This window comes from Mobula birostris, chromosome 6 (genome assembly GCF_030028105.1).
Source record: "Mobula birostris isolate sMobBir1 chromosome 6, sMobBir1.hap1, whole genome shotgun sequence".
In the NCBI taxonomy this organism is placed as follows: domain Eukaryota; kingdom Metazoa; phylum Chordata; class Chondrichthyes; order Myliobatiformes; family Myliobatidae; genus Mobula; species Mobula birostris.
The window spans coordinates 6,551,349-6,565,731 of NC_092375.1; the positions used below are offsets into that span (position 1 = coordinate 6,551,349).

At 43.7% G+C, this 14,383-nt stretch overlaps 1 protein-coding gene across 6 annotated transcripts in view; it reads left to right on the forward strand.

Annotated features, from left to right (window-relative positions):
- Window positions 1-14,383, forward strand: part of robo2 (roundabout, axon guidance receptor, homolog 2 (Drosophila)) — a 620,252-nt gene that overhangs the window by 459,450 nt on the left and 146,419 nt on the right. For all 6 annotated transcript variants that reach the window (XM_072259833.1, XM_072259836.1, XM_072259834.1 and 3 more), the window contains one exon: window positions 4,513-4,634. In XM_072259833.1, coding sequence (XP_072115934.1) covers window positions 4,513-4,634 — 122 coding nt within the window. The remainder of the gene's footprint in view (window positions 1-4,512; window positions 4,635-14,383) is intronic.

Here is a 14,383-nt window from a genome sequence, read left to right on the forward strand (position 1 = left end):
AGTGAATCCCTTCCAATTACCAGTGTCCAAACTGAGCTTTAACTGGACGTGCCATTTTCTCTCTCTATCTACAAGGGCAGCTGCTCTCCGGTGCTGTCCTTGTCTGTCAAGTTGCAGATTAGATGGGAAGACACAGGCTGGTTACTTGACAGTCGATACACTATCTGGTAGTTCAGGTTGTTGGGGGTGGGTGAGCACTTGTCCGAGTGCTCATAGGTTAAGGGTGAAAGGTGAAGTATTGAAGGGAAACTGAAGGCTATCTTCTTCAATGAGGCTAGTGTGAGTGTGGAATGAGCTGCCAGCAGAAATGGTGGATACAAGTTCAATTGCAACATTTTAGGGAAGTTTGGATAAGGACGTTGATGAAAGGAATACGGATGACTGCGGTGCAGGTGCAGGTCGGTAGAACTAGGCAGAATAAGTTTGGCGTGGACTAGACATGTGGTGTAGTCCTCTGTGACTCTATAAGTCTAGAGACCATGTCTTTTTATAAGCATATGTTGAATGAGTAAGGGTTTTTCTCTTTGGAGCAATGAAGGATGAGAGGTGACTTGATAGAGGTATACAAGAAATGTTAATCGAGTGGACAGCCAGAGACTTTTTCCCAGGCTAGAAATGATCAATATCAGGTGGCATAATTTTAGGGTGATTGGACAAAAATACAGGCAAGATGTCAGAAGTGTTATTTTACAGAGTGGTGAGTACATGGGAACAGAATAGTCAACAGTCTGAGTCAAAACCCTGCATCAGGAGTCGAAATATCACGAGCTCTTCTCCCCCCACAGACGCTGCTCGACCTGCTGAGTTCCTCCAGCAGATTGTGTGTTGCTCCAGATTCCAGAATCTACCATCTCTTGTGTCTCCTCTGAAGAATATGCCCTTTTGTACTCCGATCTGTGAGGATGAATGCCAAAGAGAGAGGGGATGGGAACTAGGATGACAGAGCGGAGAATGAGCCAGCAGTAGACGATAGGTGTAATATGGATGTAAGGAAGGAATGAATGGGTACAAATGCAAACAGAGCAAATAGTTAATAATAGTTAATTGGTAATAGTGTACCGCCCAGGCAAAATTTAAAACAGCAAAGAATGCAAGACTGAAGATGATGCTTTAAATGCAAGTAGCATTTGGAATAAACTGGATGAACTCATGGAGCAATGAGAGATTGGTCGGTATGATGTTGTTGGCATCACTGAGTTGTGGCTGAAATAAGGCCATAGTTGGGAGCTTATCATTGAAGGATATACTTTGCATCAGAAAGACAGACAGGAAGGCATAGGCGATGGTGTGGCTCTATTGGTAAGAGCTGGAACTGCATCTTTGGAAAAAGATGACATAGGACCAGAGATTGTTGAATCTTTGTGGGTGGAGTTAAGAAATTATAAGGGTAAAAAAAAATTATGGGAATCATATATAAGCCTCTAACTAGGATCCAAGATGTGGGGTTGAGATTGCAAAGGGAGCTGAAAAAGTCATGTAATAAGGGTAATGACACAATTGTAATGGGGGAACTTCAATATGCAAAGGAATTAGGACAATCAGGTTGGTGTCGGATCACAGGAGAGAGAATTTGTTGAATGCCTACAAGATGGCTTTTTAGATCAACTTGTGCTTGAGCCTACTCAGGAAAAGGCTATCTTAGATTGGGTGTTGTGTAATAACCCTGATCTTATTGGGGAGCTTAATGTAAAGGTACCCTTAGGAGGCAATGATCACAATATGAGTGAATTCGTACTGCATTTTGAGAGAGAGAAGCAGAACTCACATGTATTAGTATCACAATGAAATAAAGGGAATTACAGAGGCATGAGAGAGGAGCTTGCCCAGGTGAATTGGAGGAGGATATTGGCAGCGATGGCGGCAGAGCAGAGATGGCTGAAGTTTCTGGGAATAGTTCACAAGGCCCAGGGTAGATATGTCCCACAGAGGAAGAAGTTCTCAAATGACGGGGATAGGCAACTGAGGCCGACGAAGGAAGTTAAGGACTGTATAAAAGCCAAGGAAAGGACATATAAGGTAATGAAATTGAATAGGAAGTTGGATGATTGGGAAGCTTTTAAAATCCAATAAAAGGCAACTTAAAAAGCTATAAGAAGGGAAAAGATGAAATATGAGGCCAGACTAGTCAATAATATAAAGCAGATACCAAAAGATTTTCCAGTTATATAAAGAGTAAAAGGGAAGTGAGAGCTGATATTGGACCACTGGAAAATGAATGGGGTGACATACTAATGGGGAACAAAGAAATGGCAGATGAATTTAATAGGTACTTTGTATCTGCCTTCACTGTGGAAGATGCTAGCAGTGTGCCAGAGGTCTGTGAATGCCAGCGAGCAGGAGTGAATGCCATCGCTATTTAAAAGGAAGAAGTGCTAGGCAAACTGAAAGGTCTTAAGGTGGATGGGTCACCTGAACCAGATGGACTACGTCCCAGAGTCCTGAGAGAGGTTGCTGAGGAGATAACAGATGCATTAGTCATGATCTTTCAAGAATCACTTGATTCTGGCATGGTCCCAGAGGACTGGAAGATTGTAAATGTCACTCCACTCTTGAAGAAAGAAGGAAGGCAAAAGAAGATGCCAGTTTGCCTAACCTCCATGGTTGGGAAAGTGTTGGTGTCTAATATTAAGGACGAGGTTTCGGGTATTTGGAGACTAATGATAAAATAAGTCAAAGTCAGCATGGTTTCTGTAAAAGGAAATCATGCCTGACAAATCTATTAGAGTCCTTCAGTGAAGTAACAAGCAGGGTGGGCAAAGAAGTGGCAGTGCAAACTCATTTACTTGGATTTTCAGAAGGTGTTGATAAGGTGCCACACATGAGGCTGCTTAACAAGATAAAATCGTATGGTGTTACAGGAAAGATACTGGCATGGATAGCAGAGTGGCTGACAGGCAGGAGGCAGTGAGTGGGAATAAAGTGGGCCTTTTCTGATTGACTGCCAGGGTCTAGTGATGTTCCTCAGGGGTCAGTATTGGGACTGCTACTTTCACATTGTTTGTCAATGATTTAGATAGGGTCTCGACCTGAAATGTCGACTGTGCTTCTTCCTATGGATGCTGCCTGGCCTGCTGCGTTCCACCAGCATTTTGTGTGCGTTGCTTGAATTTCCAGCATCTGCAGATTACTTTGTGTTTGCGTTAGATAATGGAATTGATGACTTTGTGGCAAAGTTTGCAGATGATATGAAAATAGGTGGAGGGGTAGGTAGTGCTGAGGAAGCAATGCAATTGCAGCAAGACTTAGACAAAATGGAAGAATGGGCAAAAAAGGGAAAGATTGAAAACAGTGTTGGGAAATGTATGATAATGCATTTTGGTAAAAGGAACAATAGTGCAGATTATTTTCTAAATAGGGAGAAGGTTCAAACATCAGAGGTGCAGAGAGACTTAGAAGTCCTCGTGCAAGACTCCCAGGAGGTTAATTTACAGTTTGAGTCTGTGATAAAGAAGGCAGAAGCAATGTTGGCATTTATTTCAAGGAGAATCAAATATAAAAGTAAGGAGATAATGCTGAGGCTTTGTAAGACAATAGTCAGGCGTATTGTCAACAGTTTTGGACCCCATATCTCAGGAAGAATGTGTTGTCATTGGAGAGAGTCCAGAGGAGAGATTCCAGGAATGAAGGGGTTAACATATGAGGAGCATTTGGCAACTTTGGGCCTGTACTCACTGGAATTTAGAAGAATGCGCGGGGGGGGGGGCATGGAGTGGTAGAATCTCATTGAAGCCTACCAAACGTTGAAAGGCCTAGATAAAGTGGATGTGGAGAGGATGTTTCCTCTGGTGGAGATATCCAGAACTAGAGGGCACAGCCTCAAAACTGAGCAGCAACCTTTTAGAACAGAGGTGAGGAGGAATCTTTTTAGCCAGAGAGTAGTGAGTCTGTGGAGTACTCTGCCACAAACTGCAATGGAGGCCAAATCCATGGGTATATTTAAGATGGAAATTGATAATTTCCTGATTGGTTGGGGCATCAAAGAATATGGCTAGTAGGCAGGTGTATGGGGTAGAGTGGGATCTGGGATCAGCCATGATGGAATGGTGGAGCAGACCTTGGCCGAATGGCCTAATTTTGCTCCCATGTCTTGTGTTCTTCTGAACTTAAAATTCCCCGATAGATTATCTCTACCACCATGCCAGGCAGGACATTCCAAACACCCACCATCTCATTGTAAAAAACTTGCCTTTCACATCTCCTTTGAAATTACCCCCTCTCACCTTAAATGCATGCCCTCTGGCATTAGACATTTCAATCCTGGGAAAGAGGTACTGTCTGTCTACTCTATATATTGTTTTCATATTTTTAAACCTCTAACAGATCTCATCTCAGCCTCCGCCACTCCAGAGAAAACAATCCAGGCCTCTGGTTATGACACATGCCCTCTAATCCAGGCAACATCCCCTCTGATGTCCTCGTTGATTTGTTTTGTTGCAAAATGACATTTCACTGTGTACGACAAATAAAGTTAAACTTTGATCTTTTTATTTGTCTCTTGCTGTGCCCTCTCAGATATCAGTCCCCCGGCACAAGGCGTGGATCACAGGCAGGTGCAACGGGAGCTTGGCGACGTCATCATACGGCTGCACAATCCACTAGTCCTGACACCGTCTAGTATCCAAATCACCTGGGCAGTAAGTACAACCTCGTTCTTCCATCAGTGATCAGTGCTACACTGTAAGTAGCACCCAGACATCGGGCTTCCAGATATTGCCAGTGTTCTAGAACACGAGAGGTTCTGCAGATGTTGGAAATCCAGAGCAACACACTCAGAATGTTTGAGATACTCAGCAAGTCAGGCAGCATCTACAGAGGGACAGATACAGTCTGGTCCAAGACTCTTTATCAGGACTGGAAAGAAGGGAAGAAGTAGCCAGAATAAGGTGGTGGTGGTGGGTGGGGGTGGGGGGGGTGTATAAGCTTTAATTCATTCACAAGTTTGGTTTTACCATAAAACCAGGACAAACCAAAAGAGTCAGACCAGTTACGCTCACAGATCTCGATTTTGCAGATGACATAATCCTACTCTCTGACCGGATGGAGGAAGCACAGCAGCTACGGACAAAAGTGGAAATTGAATGCAATAAAGTTGGACTTCACCTAAACGCTAAAAAGACAGAGTACATGGCGTTTAACTGCGATGAAGGTACTCTCAAGACCGTAAAGAATGATACCATTAAGAAAGTCTTTGACTACAAGTACCTGGGGTCAAGAATGATGAGTTCGGAAAAGGACGTAAAGATACGGAAGGCGCTGGCGTGGAGGGCTATGAACAACATGAAGGAAATCTGGAAGTCGAACCTGACCAGAGGGCTTAAAAAGAGGATTTCCATAGCAGTCATAGAGTCCATTCTCACGTACGGATGCGAGACGTGGACACTCACCAAGACGATGCGAAAGTCTCTAGATGGTTGCTATACACGAATGCTCCGGATGGCTCTTGATGTGAGTTGGCAACAGCACATGACGAACGTCAAGCTCTATAACAACCTACCGATGTTCTCCACTAAAATTGAGGCGAGAAGACTGCAACTAGCGGGACACTGTCTACGCCACCCCGACCTACCTGCCACCCTCGTCATCATATGGGAGCCCAAGCACGGAAGGATGAAGCCTGGGTGCCCTCCCAAGACTATGGTCAACACGCTCCTAGAAGACAGCAGCACGGCTAATGTAGATGAACTGAACACACTGATGAGGGAGAGGGAGAAGTGGAGAGTCTGTCATCGTGCCCGACGCCGGCCCCCTCAGCCTGAGTCGACGTAGTAGTAGTAGTAGCATTCACAAGTCCTGATGAATTGTCTCACCCCAAAACATCAACTGCTTATTCTTCTCTTATCCCCTGCCCTGACCTGCTGAGTTCCTCCAGCATTTTGTGAGTATTGCTCAAGATTTGCAGCGTCTGCAGAATCTCTTGTGTTAATGGTTTCCTCCTTAGTTCCACCCCAAATCTTCTTTGAAGCTTCAGCCTATTCCCCCTAGTTCAAGTCTCAATTGCCAGTGGAAGCAACTTTCCCTCACTTATCTTAACTACTACTCTCATAATTTTAGACATTTTGGTATGAGCCCCTCTCATTCTTAGGAATTACAGTAACTCCATCTCTCCCTAGAGGCCAACACCAATATTCCCTCCAAGGTGTGCGTGTGTGTGCGCGTGCACACCTTTTGCTACTAGCGCACAAAAGAATTTAAACTGCACACCAAAGGTTGTTACCCTCTACCTCGTTGGCATGTTCAGTATATTTCACGATCGTACACAATCACATTTCCTTTTCCGGTTTCTGATGTGGACAGTGTTGATAATGTAGAATTTGTGATGATTTGTCTGCAGATTTTAGAACTGGCTTATTTGTATTGTTTTATTGAAGAATTGTTGATTCACTGTGTCAAATTGTGAAGAAGCAAAGGGTGTGTAGCGCAAAAGAACTGCTGGTTATTTTAAAGTAGAGTGGCTCAATGAAACAGTGGAGACTGCTACATAGAAAGCTCATAAGGTCAGGAATGTGCAGCTATGAGAAATATTTACGCATAATACAGAAACTGGTGTTACCTGCATGTATTGTCAGATGCAAAAGTTGTTGACGAATTTGCAAGTGGGAAGAAATGGAGTGATATTTGTAAACTTGACTTTTTAAAGCATCATTTAGCAAGCCAATCACATATGGGCAGTGTGCAAAAGCTCTGGCGAGAAAATCCTTCAATACCCACTACAGGCCCTCTCTGTATGCTTTGCTAGAGTGCGGATGAAAAAGAGTGAAAATGATCAAACCCAGAGGAGATCAAAGTTCTTATTGACAGTTATTTTATCTCTTTAAAACTATGAATAACGAACTGGACTTGGTAGTTTATTATCCCTGGAATAGCTTCTGGTTTACTTCCATTTAAAAATTCAGTGTGCACATGTTGGCATGGGGCAAAAAAATTCACAGCACAAGATTTTTGCGCACAATTTAGAAGGAACATTGGCCAACACTCCTTACTCCCAGAATCAACCCGGTGAACCACCTCCCACACCAATATATCTTCCATCTAGGAAGGAAATCAGAACTGCATGCCGTTCTCCAGAGAGATATCAAGGAAAATTTAATACAGTTTTCACAATTACAGAGTAAGTAAGAAGAAACTTAATCTTTTAAAAGGAGGGCCAATAACCAGGATCAGAATCAAAATCAGGTTTAATGTCAGTTTTAATTAGAAATTAGTCGAGAAATTTGTTATTTTGCAGCAGCAGTGCAGAGCAATCCATAAAATTACTATCATTTCAATAAGTGGAAGTGGTAGGTGATGGCTCGATTTCAACATTAAAGAGAAATTTCGATAGGTACATGGATGAGAGGATATGGAGGACTAAGGACTGAGCAGGTCAATGGGACAAGGCAGATTAATGTTTCTGTGCTGTAATATTCTATGACTATGAAAAAAAATAAATTATTTTTCTCATTTAGCTTATATTTTATTTAGAGATTCAGCATGGTAACCTGCCCTTCAGGCCCAACAAGCCCACACCCCCACTCATGTGACCATCTAGCCTCCTAACCCCGTACATCTTTGGAATGTGGGAGGAAACTGGAACACCTGGAGGAAACCCACATGGTAACGGGGAGAATGTACAAACCCTTTACAGACAGTGGCGGGAATTGAACCTGGGCTACTGGGTTATGCTAACTGCTACACTACCGTGATGACGGGTAAACAAATTAGTAGTGCAAAAACAGTGCAAAAGAGTGCAAAAATAGTGAGCTAGTGTTCATTGTCCATTCAGAAATCTGATTTTGGAAGAGGACTGATGAGTCAGCAGGGTGATAGAGAGGACAATCTTTTTTGTGTACTACATTGTCATCCAGAACACATTGACCAAACAGCTGATGAAAATAAGTACACTGGGAGCATACAAGGGGAACTGCCGATAACTTTACTATTCACAGTGCTGTGAGGTGAAGGGGGGTGTGGGTGTGGGGGAGAGCGAGACTAATTGGTCAGTTCTTTCAAGTCACCGGTGCAAGCACAATAGAACCAAGTGACCCTATTCAGCACCACCGTCTTACGATTTTGGGAGTACTCAACTTCTGGTGATTCAGGTTAAAATGAGGTCATGTCATCCCTGAATGAAAACAGCTGCTGCTCGGACTGGAATTGTTGGCTAAAGTTACAGCCCTGTAAAACCTCGTGGCACACTAGGAGACCTTTCAGAAGCTCCTTGAAAGAATTATCCAATTAGTCCCACTCCATCTGGCCTTTCCTCATACAACGGTAAATATTTCCTTTCTAAGTACTTATCCGATTCCCTTTTGAAGATCTTTCCAGTCCTTGTTTAAGTGCAGTGCTCAGATTTGGCACACTAATCCAAACCAGTGATTTATAAAGATTTTATTTTAATCTCCTTGATTTTTTGTTATGTGTACTTGTTTACAAACCCATAACTGCTGTCAGGTTGGCAGACAACCGTCCTGCAATTTTCTTGGAAACACTCCAGAGGCTTGGACCAATGATCTTGAGGCGAGACTGAAAAACCCACTCTGACTGCATGGAAATTAAAATGTTGTTACTTATGGTGACGAGCGGATGTTTCCTTTCATGAGGGAGTCTAGGACCAGCGGGCACAGCCTCAGAATAGAAGGACATCACTTCAGAACCAAGATGAGGAGGAATTTCTTTAGCCAGAGGGGTGATGAATCTGTGGAATCCATTGCCCTGGGTGGCGGTGGAGGCCAAGTCATTAGGTTTATTTAAAGTGGAGGCTGATAGGTTCTTGATTAGTCAGGGCATCAGAGAAGGGAGAAGAATGGGGTTGAGAGGATTATAAACCGGCCATGATAGAATGGTAGAGTAGACTCGATAGGGCAAATGGCCTAATTCTTCTCCTCTGCCTCATGGTCTTATATATTCTGGAATTCAGATTCAGAGTCAGTTATAAAACCATAAGATATAGGAGCAGAATTAGATGTGTCGTATGTACACCGGAACATAGAGTGAAATGTTTTATTTGTATTGAGCCATCACAAACTAGTGAAGACCTAAGGATGGCCCACAAGTGTTGTCAAACATTCTAGTGCACAGAGCATTCCCACCTTGTTCGCATCTGGTGACCGTGGAACACTGCACAACTCTTGTCTGATTCACCAACGTCCTTAGTGGAAAAGCATTTAACATTCATACCAGGTCTATGCCTATACTGAATGACCCAGAGTGAAATGTAAGGTCTCACTGAACGAGCTAACTGTATCAAACTCCTACCAGTCATTTGATGGATTGTATTAAGTACTAAATAAGACCATATGACCACAAGACATTGGAGCAGAATTAGGCTATTCTGCCCATTCAGCCATTTTATCGTGGCTGATTTAATCTCCCATTCAACCGCAATCTCCTGCTTTTACTCGTAACCTTTGACACCGTTACCACTCAAGAACCAGTCAACCTCCGCTTTAAATATACTTAATGACTTGACCTCCACAGCCACCTGCGGCAATAAATTCCACAAGTTTACCACCCTCTGGCCAAAGAAATTCCTCCTCAACTCTGTTCTAAATGGACGTCCCTCAATTTCAAGGATGTGCTGTCAGGTCCTAGACTCTACCATTACAGGAAACATCTTCACATCCACTCTGTCTGGGCCTTTCAATATTTGATAGGTTTCAATGAAACCCTCCCCCAGTGCTTCTAAACTCAAGCGGGTACAGGCCCAGAGCCATCAAATGCCCCTGGTGCATTAATCCTTTCATTCTTGTGAACCGTCTCTGGAGCCTCTCCAATGCCAGCACATTGTCTCCTCACCCAAGACTGCTCGCAATACTCCAAATGATGCTCACGTCACTATCAAGAGAGAAAAATATCACCTTCATCAACATGTTGGAGTCACATGAGGTGATGTTGGGCCTTCTAAGGGAGTATCATGGACAGTGTCGGTTGCCCTATCATAGGAAACATGTAATAAAGCTGAAAAGAGTGCATACGAAATTTGGATGTTATCAGATCTTGGGGCCTGAATCACAAAGAGAAGTTGGGTAGGCAAGAACCATTGGAGCCTGAGGGTGATCACTTTTCCCACCCACTCACCTTCCCCATCAGCTGGCTTCACCTATCTCCTGCCAGCTTATGTTCCATTTCCACACCCCACCTTATTATGACTTCTTCCCCTTCCTTTCCAGTCCTGATGAAAGGTCTTGGCCCAAAACATCAACTGTTCATTCATTTCCATTAATGTTGCCTGGCCTGCTAAGTTCCTCCAGCATTTTGTGTGTGTTACTCTGGATGTCCACCATCTGCAAAATCTCTTAGAAACATAGAAAACCTACAGCACAGTACAGGCCCTTTAGCCCACAAAGCTGTGCCAAACATGTCCTTACCTGAGAAACTACCTAGGGTTACCCATAGCCCTCTATTTTTCTGAGCTCCATATGCCTGTCCAGGAGTCTCTCAAAAAGACCCTATCGTATCCGCCTCCACCACCGTCGCCAGCAGCCCATTCCACACGCTCACCACTCTCTGTGTAAAAAACTTACCCCTGACATCTCCTCTGTACCTACTTCTAAGCACCTTAAAACTGCGTCCTCTTGTGCTAGCCATTTCAGCCCTGGGAAAAAGCCTCCAACTATCCACATGATCAATGCTTCTCATTATCTTATACACCTCTATCAGGTCACCTCTCATCCTCCGTCACTCCAATGAGAAAAGGCCGAGTTCACTCAACCTATTCTCATAAGACATGCTCCCCAATCCAGGCAACATCCTTGTAAATCTCCTCTGCACCTTTTCTATGGTTTCCACATTCTTTCTGTAGTGAGGCGACCAGAACTGAGCACAATACTCCAAGTGGGGTCTGACCAGGGTCCTATATAGCTGCAACATTACCTCTCGGCTCCTAAACTCAATCCCACAATTGATGAAGGCCAGTACACCGTACGCTTTCTGAACCACAGAGTCAACCAGCGCAGCAACTTTGAGTGTCCTATGGACTCGGACCCCAAGATCCTTCTGATCCTCCACACTGCCAAGAGTCTTACCATTAATACTATATTCTATCATCATATCTGACCTACCGAAATGAACCACCTTGCATTTATCTGGGTTGAACTCCATCTGCCACTTCTCAGCCCATTTTTGCATCCTATCAATATCCCGCTGTAACCTCTGATAGCCCTCCACACTATCCACAACACCTCCAACCTTTGTGTCATCAGCAAATTTACTAATCCATTCCTCCACTTCCTCATCCAGGACATTTATAAAAATCACAAAGAGTAGGGTCCCAGAACAGATCCCTGAGACACACCACTGGTGACTGACCTCCATGCAGAATATGACTCGTCTACCACCTCTCTTTGCCTTCTGTGGGCAAGCCAGTTCTGGATCCACAAAGCAATTTCCCCTTGGATCCCATGCCTCCTTACTTTCTCAATAAGCCTTGCATGGGGTACCTTATCAAATAACTTGCTGAAATTCATATACACTACATCTACTGCTCTTCCTTCATCAATGTGTTTAGTCACATCCTCAAAAAATTCAATCAGGCTCGTAAGGCATGACCTGCCTTTCACAAAGCCATGCTGACTATTCCTAATCATATTATGCCTCTCCAAATGTTCATAAATCCTGCCCCTCAGGATCTTCTCCATCAACTTACCAACCACTGAAGTAAGACTCACTGGTCTATAATTTCCTGGGCTATCTCTACTCCCTTTTTTGAATAATGGAACAACATCCACAACCCTCCAATCGTCTGGAACCTCTCCTGTCCCCACTGATGGTGCAAAGATCATCGCCAGAGGCTCAGCAATCTTCTCCCTCGCCTCCCACAGTAGCCTGGGGTACATCTCATCCGGTCCCGGTGACTTATCCAACTTGATGCTTTCCAAAAGCTCCAGCACATCCTCTTTCTTAATATCTGCATGCTCAAGCTTTTCAGTCCACTGTAAGTCAGCCCTACAATCGCCAAGATCCTTTTCCATAGTGAATATTGAAACAAAGTTCTCATTAAGAAGCTCTGCTATCTCCTCCAGTTCCATACACACTTTTCCACTGTCACACTTGATTGGTCCTATTCTCTCAAATCTTATCCTCTTGCTCTTAACATACTTGTAGAATGGGGTTTGGGGTTTTCCTTAACCCTGTCCGCCAAGGCCTTCGCATGGCCCCTTCTGGCTCTCCTAATTTTGTTCTTGAGCTCCTTCCTGCTAGCCTTATAATTTTCTAGCTCTCTATCATTACCTCGCTTTTTGAGCTTTTCATAAGCTCTTCTTTTCTTCTTGACTAAGAGTTACAACAGCCTTTGTACACCACAGTTCCTGTACCCTACCATCCTTCCCCTGTCTCATTTGAACTTACCTGTGCAGAACTCCACATAAATATCCCCTGAATATTTGCCACATTTCTTCCATACGTTTCCCTGAGAACTTCTGTTTCCAATTTATGCTTCTTATGCTTCCAATTTCCTGCCTGATAGCCTCATATTTCCCCTTACTCCAATTAAACAATTTCCTAACTTGTCTGTTCCTATCCCTCTCCAATACTATTGTAAAGGAGATAGAGTTGTGATCACTATCTCCAAAATGCTCTCCTACTGAGAGATCTGACACCTGACCAGGTTCATTTCCCAATACTGGATCAAGTACAGCCTCTCCTCTTGTAGGCTTATCTACATATTGTGTCAAGAAACCTTCTTGAACACACCTAACAAACTCCACCCCATCAAAAATCCCTCGCTCTAGGAACATGCCAAACAATATTTGGGAAATTAAAATCTCCCACCACGACAACCCTGTTATTATTACACCTTTGCAGAATCTGTCTCCCTATCTGCTCCTCGATGTCCCTGTTACTATTGAGTGGTCTATAAAAAATACCCAGTAGAGTTATTGACCCCTTCCTGTACCTAACCTCCACCCACAGAGACTCCGTAGACAACTCCTCCATGACTTCCTCCTTTTCTGCAGCTGTGACACTATCTCTGATCAACAGTGCCACGCTCCCACCTCCTTTGCCTCCCTCCCGGTCCTTTCTGAAACATCTAAAGCCCAGCACTCGAAGTAATCATTCCTGCGCCTGAGCCATCCAAGTCTCTGTAATGGCCACAATATTATAGCTCCAAGTACTGATCCATGCTCTAAGCTCATCGGCTTGGTTCATAATACTTGCATTAAAATAGACACATCTCAAACCATCGGTCTGAGTGCGTCCTTTCTCAATCAGCTGCCTATCCTCCCTCCATCACTGTCTCCAAGCTTTCTCTTTTCGTGAGCCAACCGCCTCTTCCTCCGTCTCTTCAGTTCAGTTTACATGGGATTACGACATTATTGCTATTAGTGGGACTTGGTTGCAGGAGAGGCAGGACTAGCAGCTTAATGTTCTGGGGTTCCGTTGTTTCCAACGTGATAGAGGGGGAGGGATGAAAGGGGGAGGAGTGGCATTACTAATCAGGGAAAATATCACAGTTGTGCGTAGACAGGACAGCCCGGAGGGTGTGTCTACAGAGGCCATGTGGGTGGAACTGAGGAAGGGGAAAGGTGTTACCACACTAATAGGGTTGTATTATAGACCCCCAATGGTCAGAGAGAATTGGATGAGCAAATCTGCAGAGAGGTAGCAGACCGATGTAAGAAACAGAAAGTTGTAATAGTAGGAGATTTTAACTTTCCACATATTGACTGGGACTCCCACACTGTGAAAGGGTTAGATGGCCTGGAGTTTGTCAAATGTGTTCAGGAATGTTTTTTAAATCAATATATAGAGGTACCTATGACAGAACATGCAATACTTGATCTCCTAATAGGGAACCAGACAGGTCAGGTGACAGAAGTATGTGTAGGCAAATGTTTTGGGTCCAGTGACCAAAATGTCATTAGTTTCAAGTTAATTATGGATAAGGATAGGTCTGGTCCTCTTAATTAGAGAAGGGCCAATTTTGTGGAAATGAGAAAGGATCTAGGAAGAGTGGATTGGGATAAGTTGTTTTCTGGCAAGGATGTGTTCAGTAAGTGGAAGGCCTTCAAAGGTGAAATTTTGAGAGTGCAGAGTTTGCAAGTTCCTGCCAGGATTAATGGCAAATTTAACAGGCATAGGGAACCTTGGTTTTCAAGGGATATTGGTGATCTGGTTAAGAAAAAGAGAGAGGTGTATAGCAGGTGTAGGCAACAAAGAACAAATGAGGTACTTGAAGAGTATAGAAAATGTAAGAAAATACTAAAGAAGGAAATCAGGAAGGCAAAAAGAAGACATGAGGTTGCTTTGGCAGATAATGTGAAGGTAAACCCGAAGGGTTTCTACAAGTATATTAAGAGTAAAAGAATAGTAAAGGACAAAATTGGTCCCCTAGAAGATCAAAGTGGTCATCTATGTGTGGAGCCTCATGAGATGGGGGAGATCTTAAACAATTTTTTTGCATCAG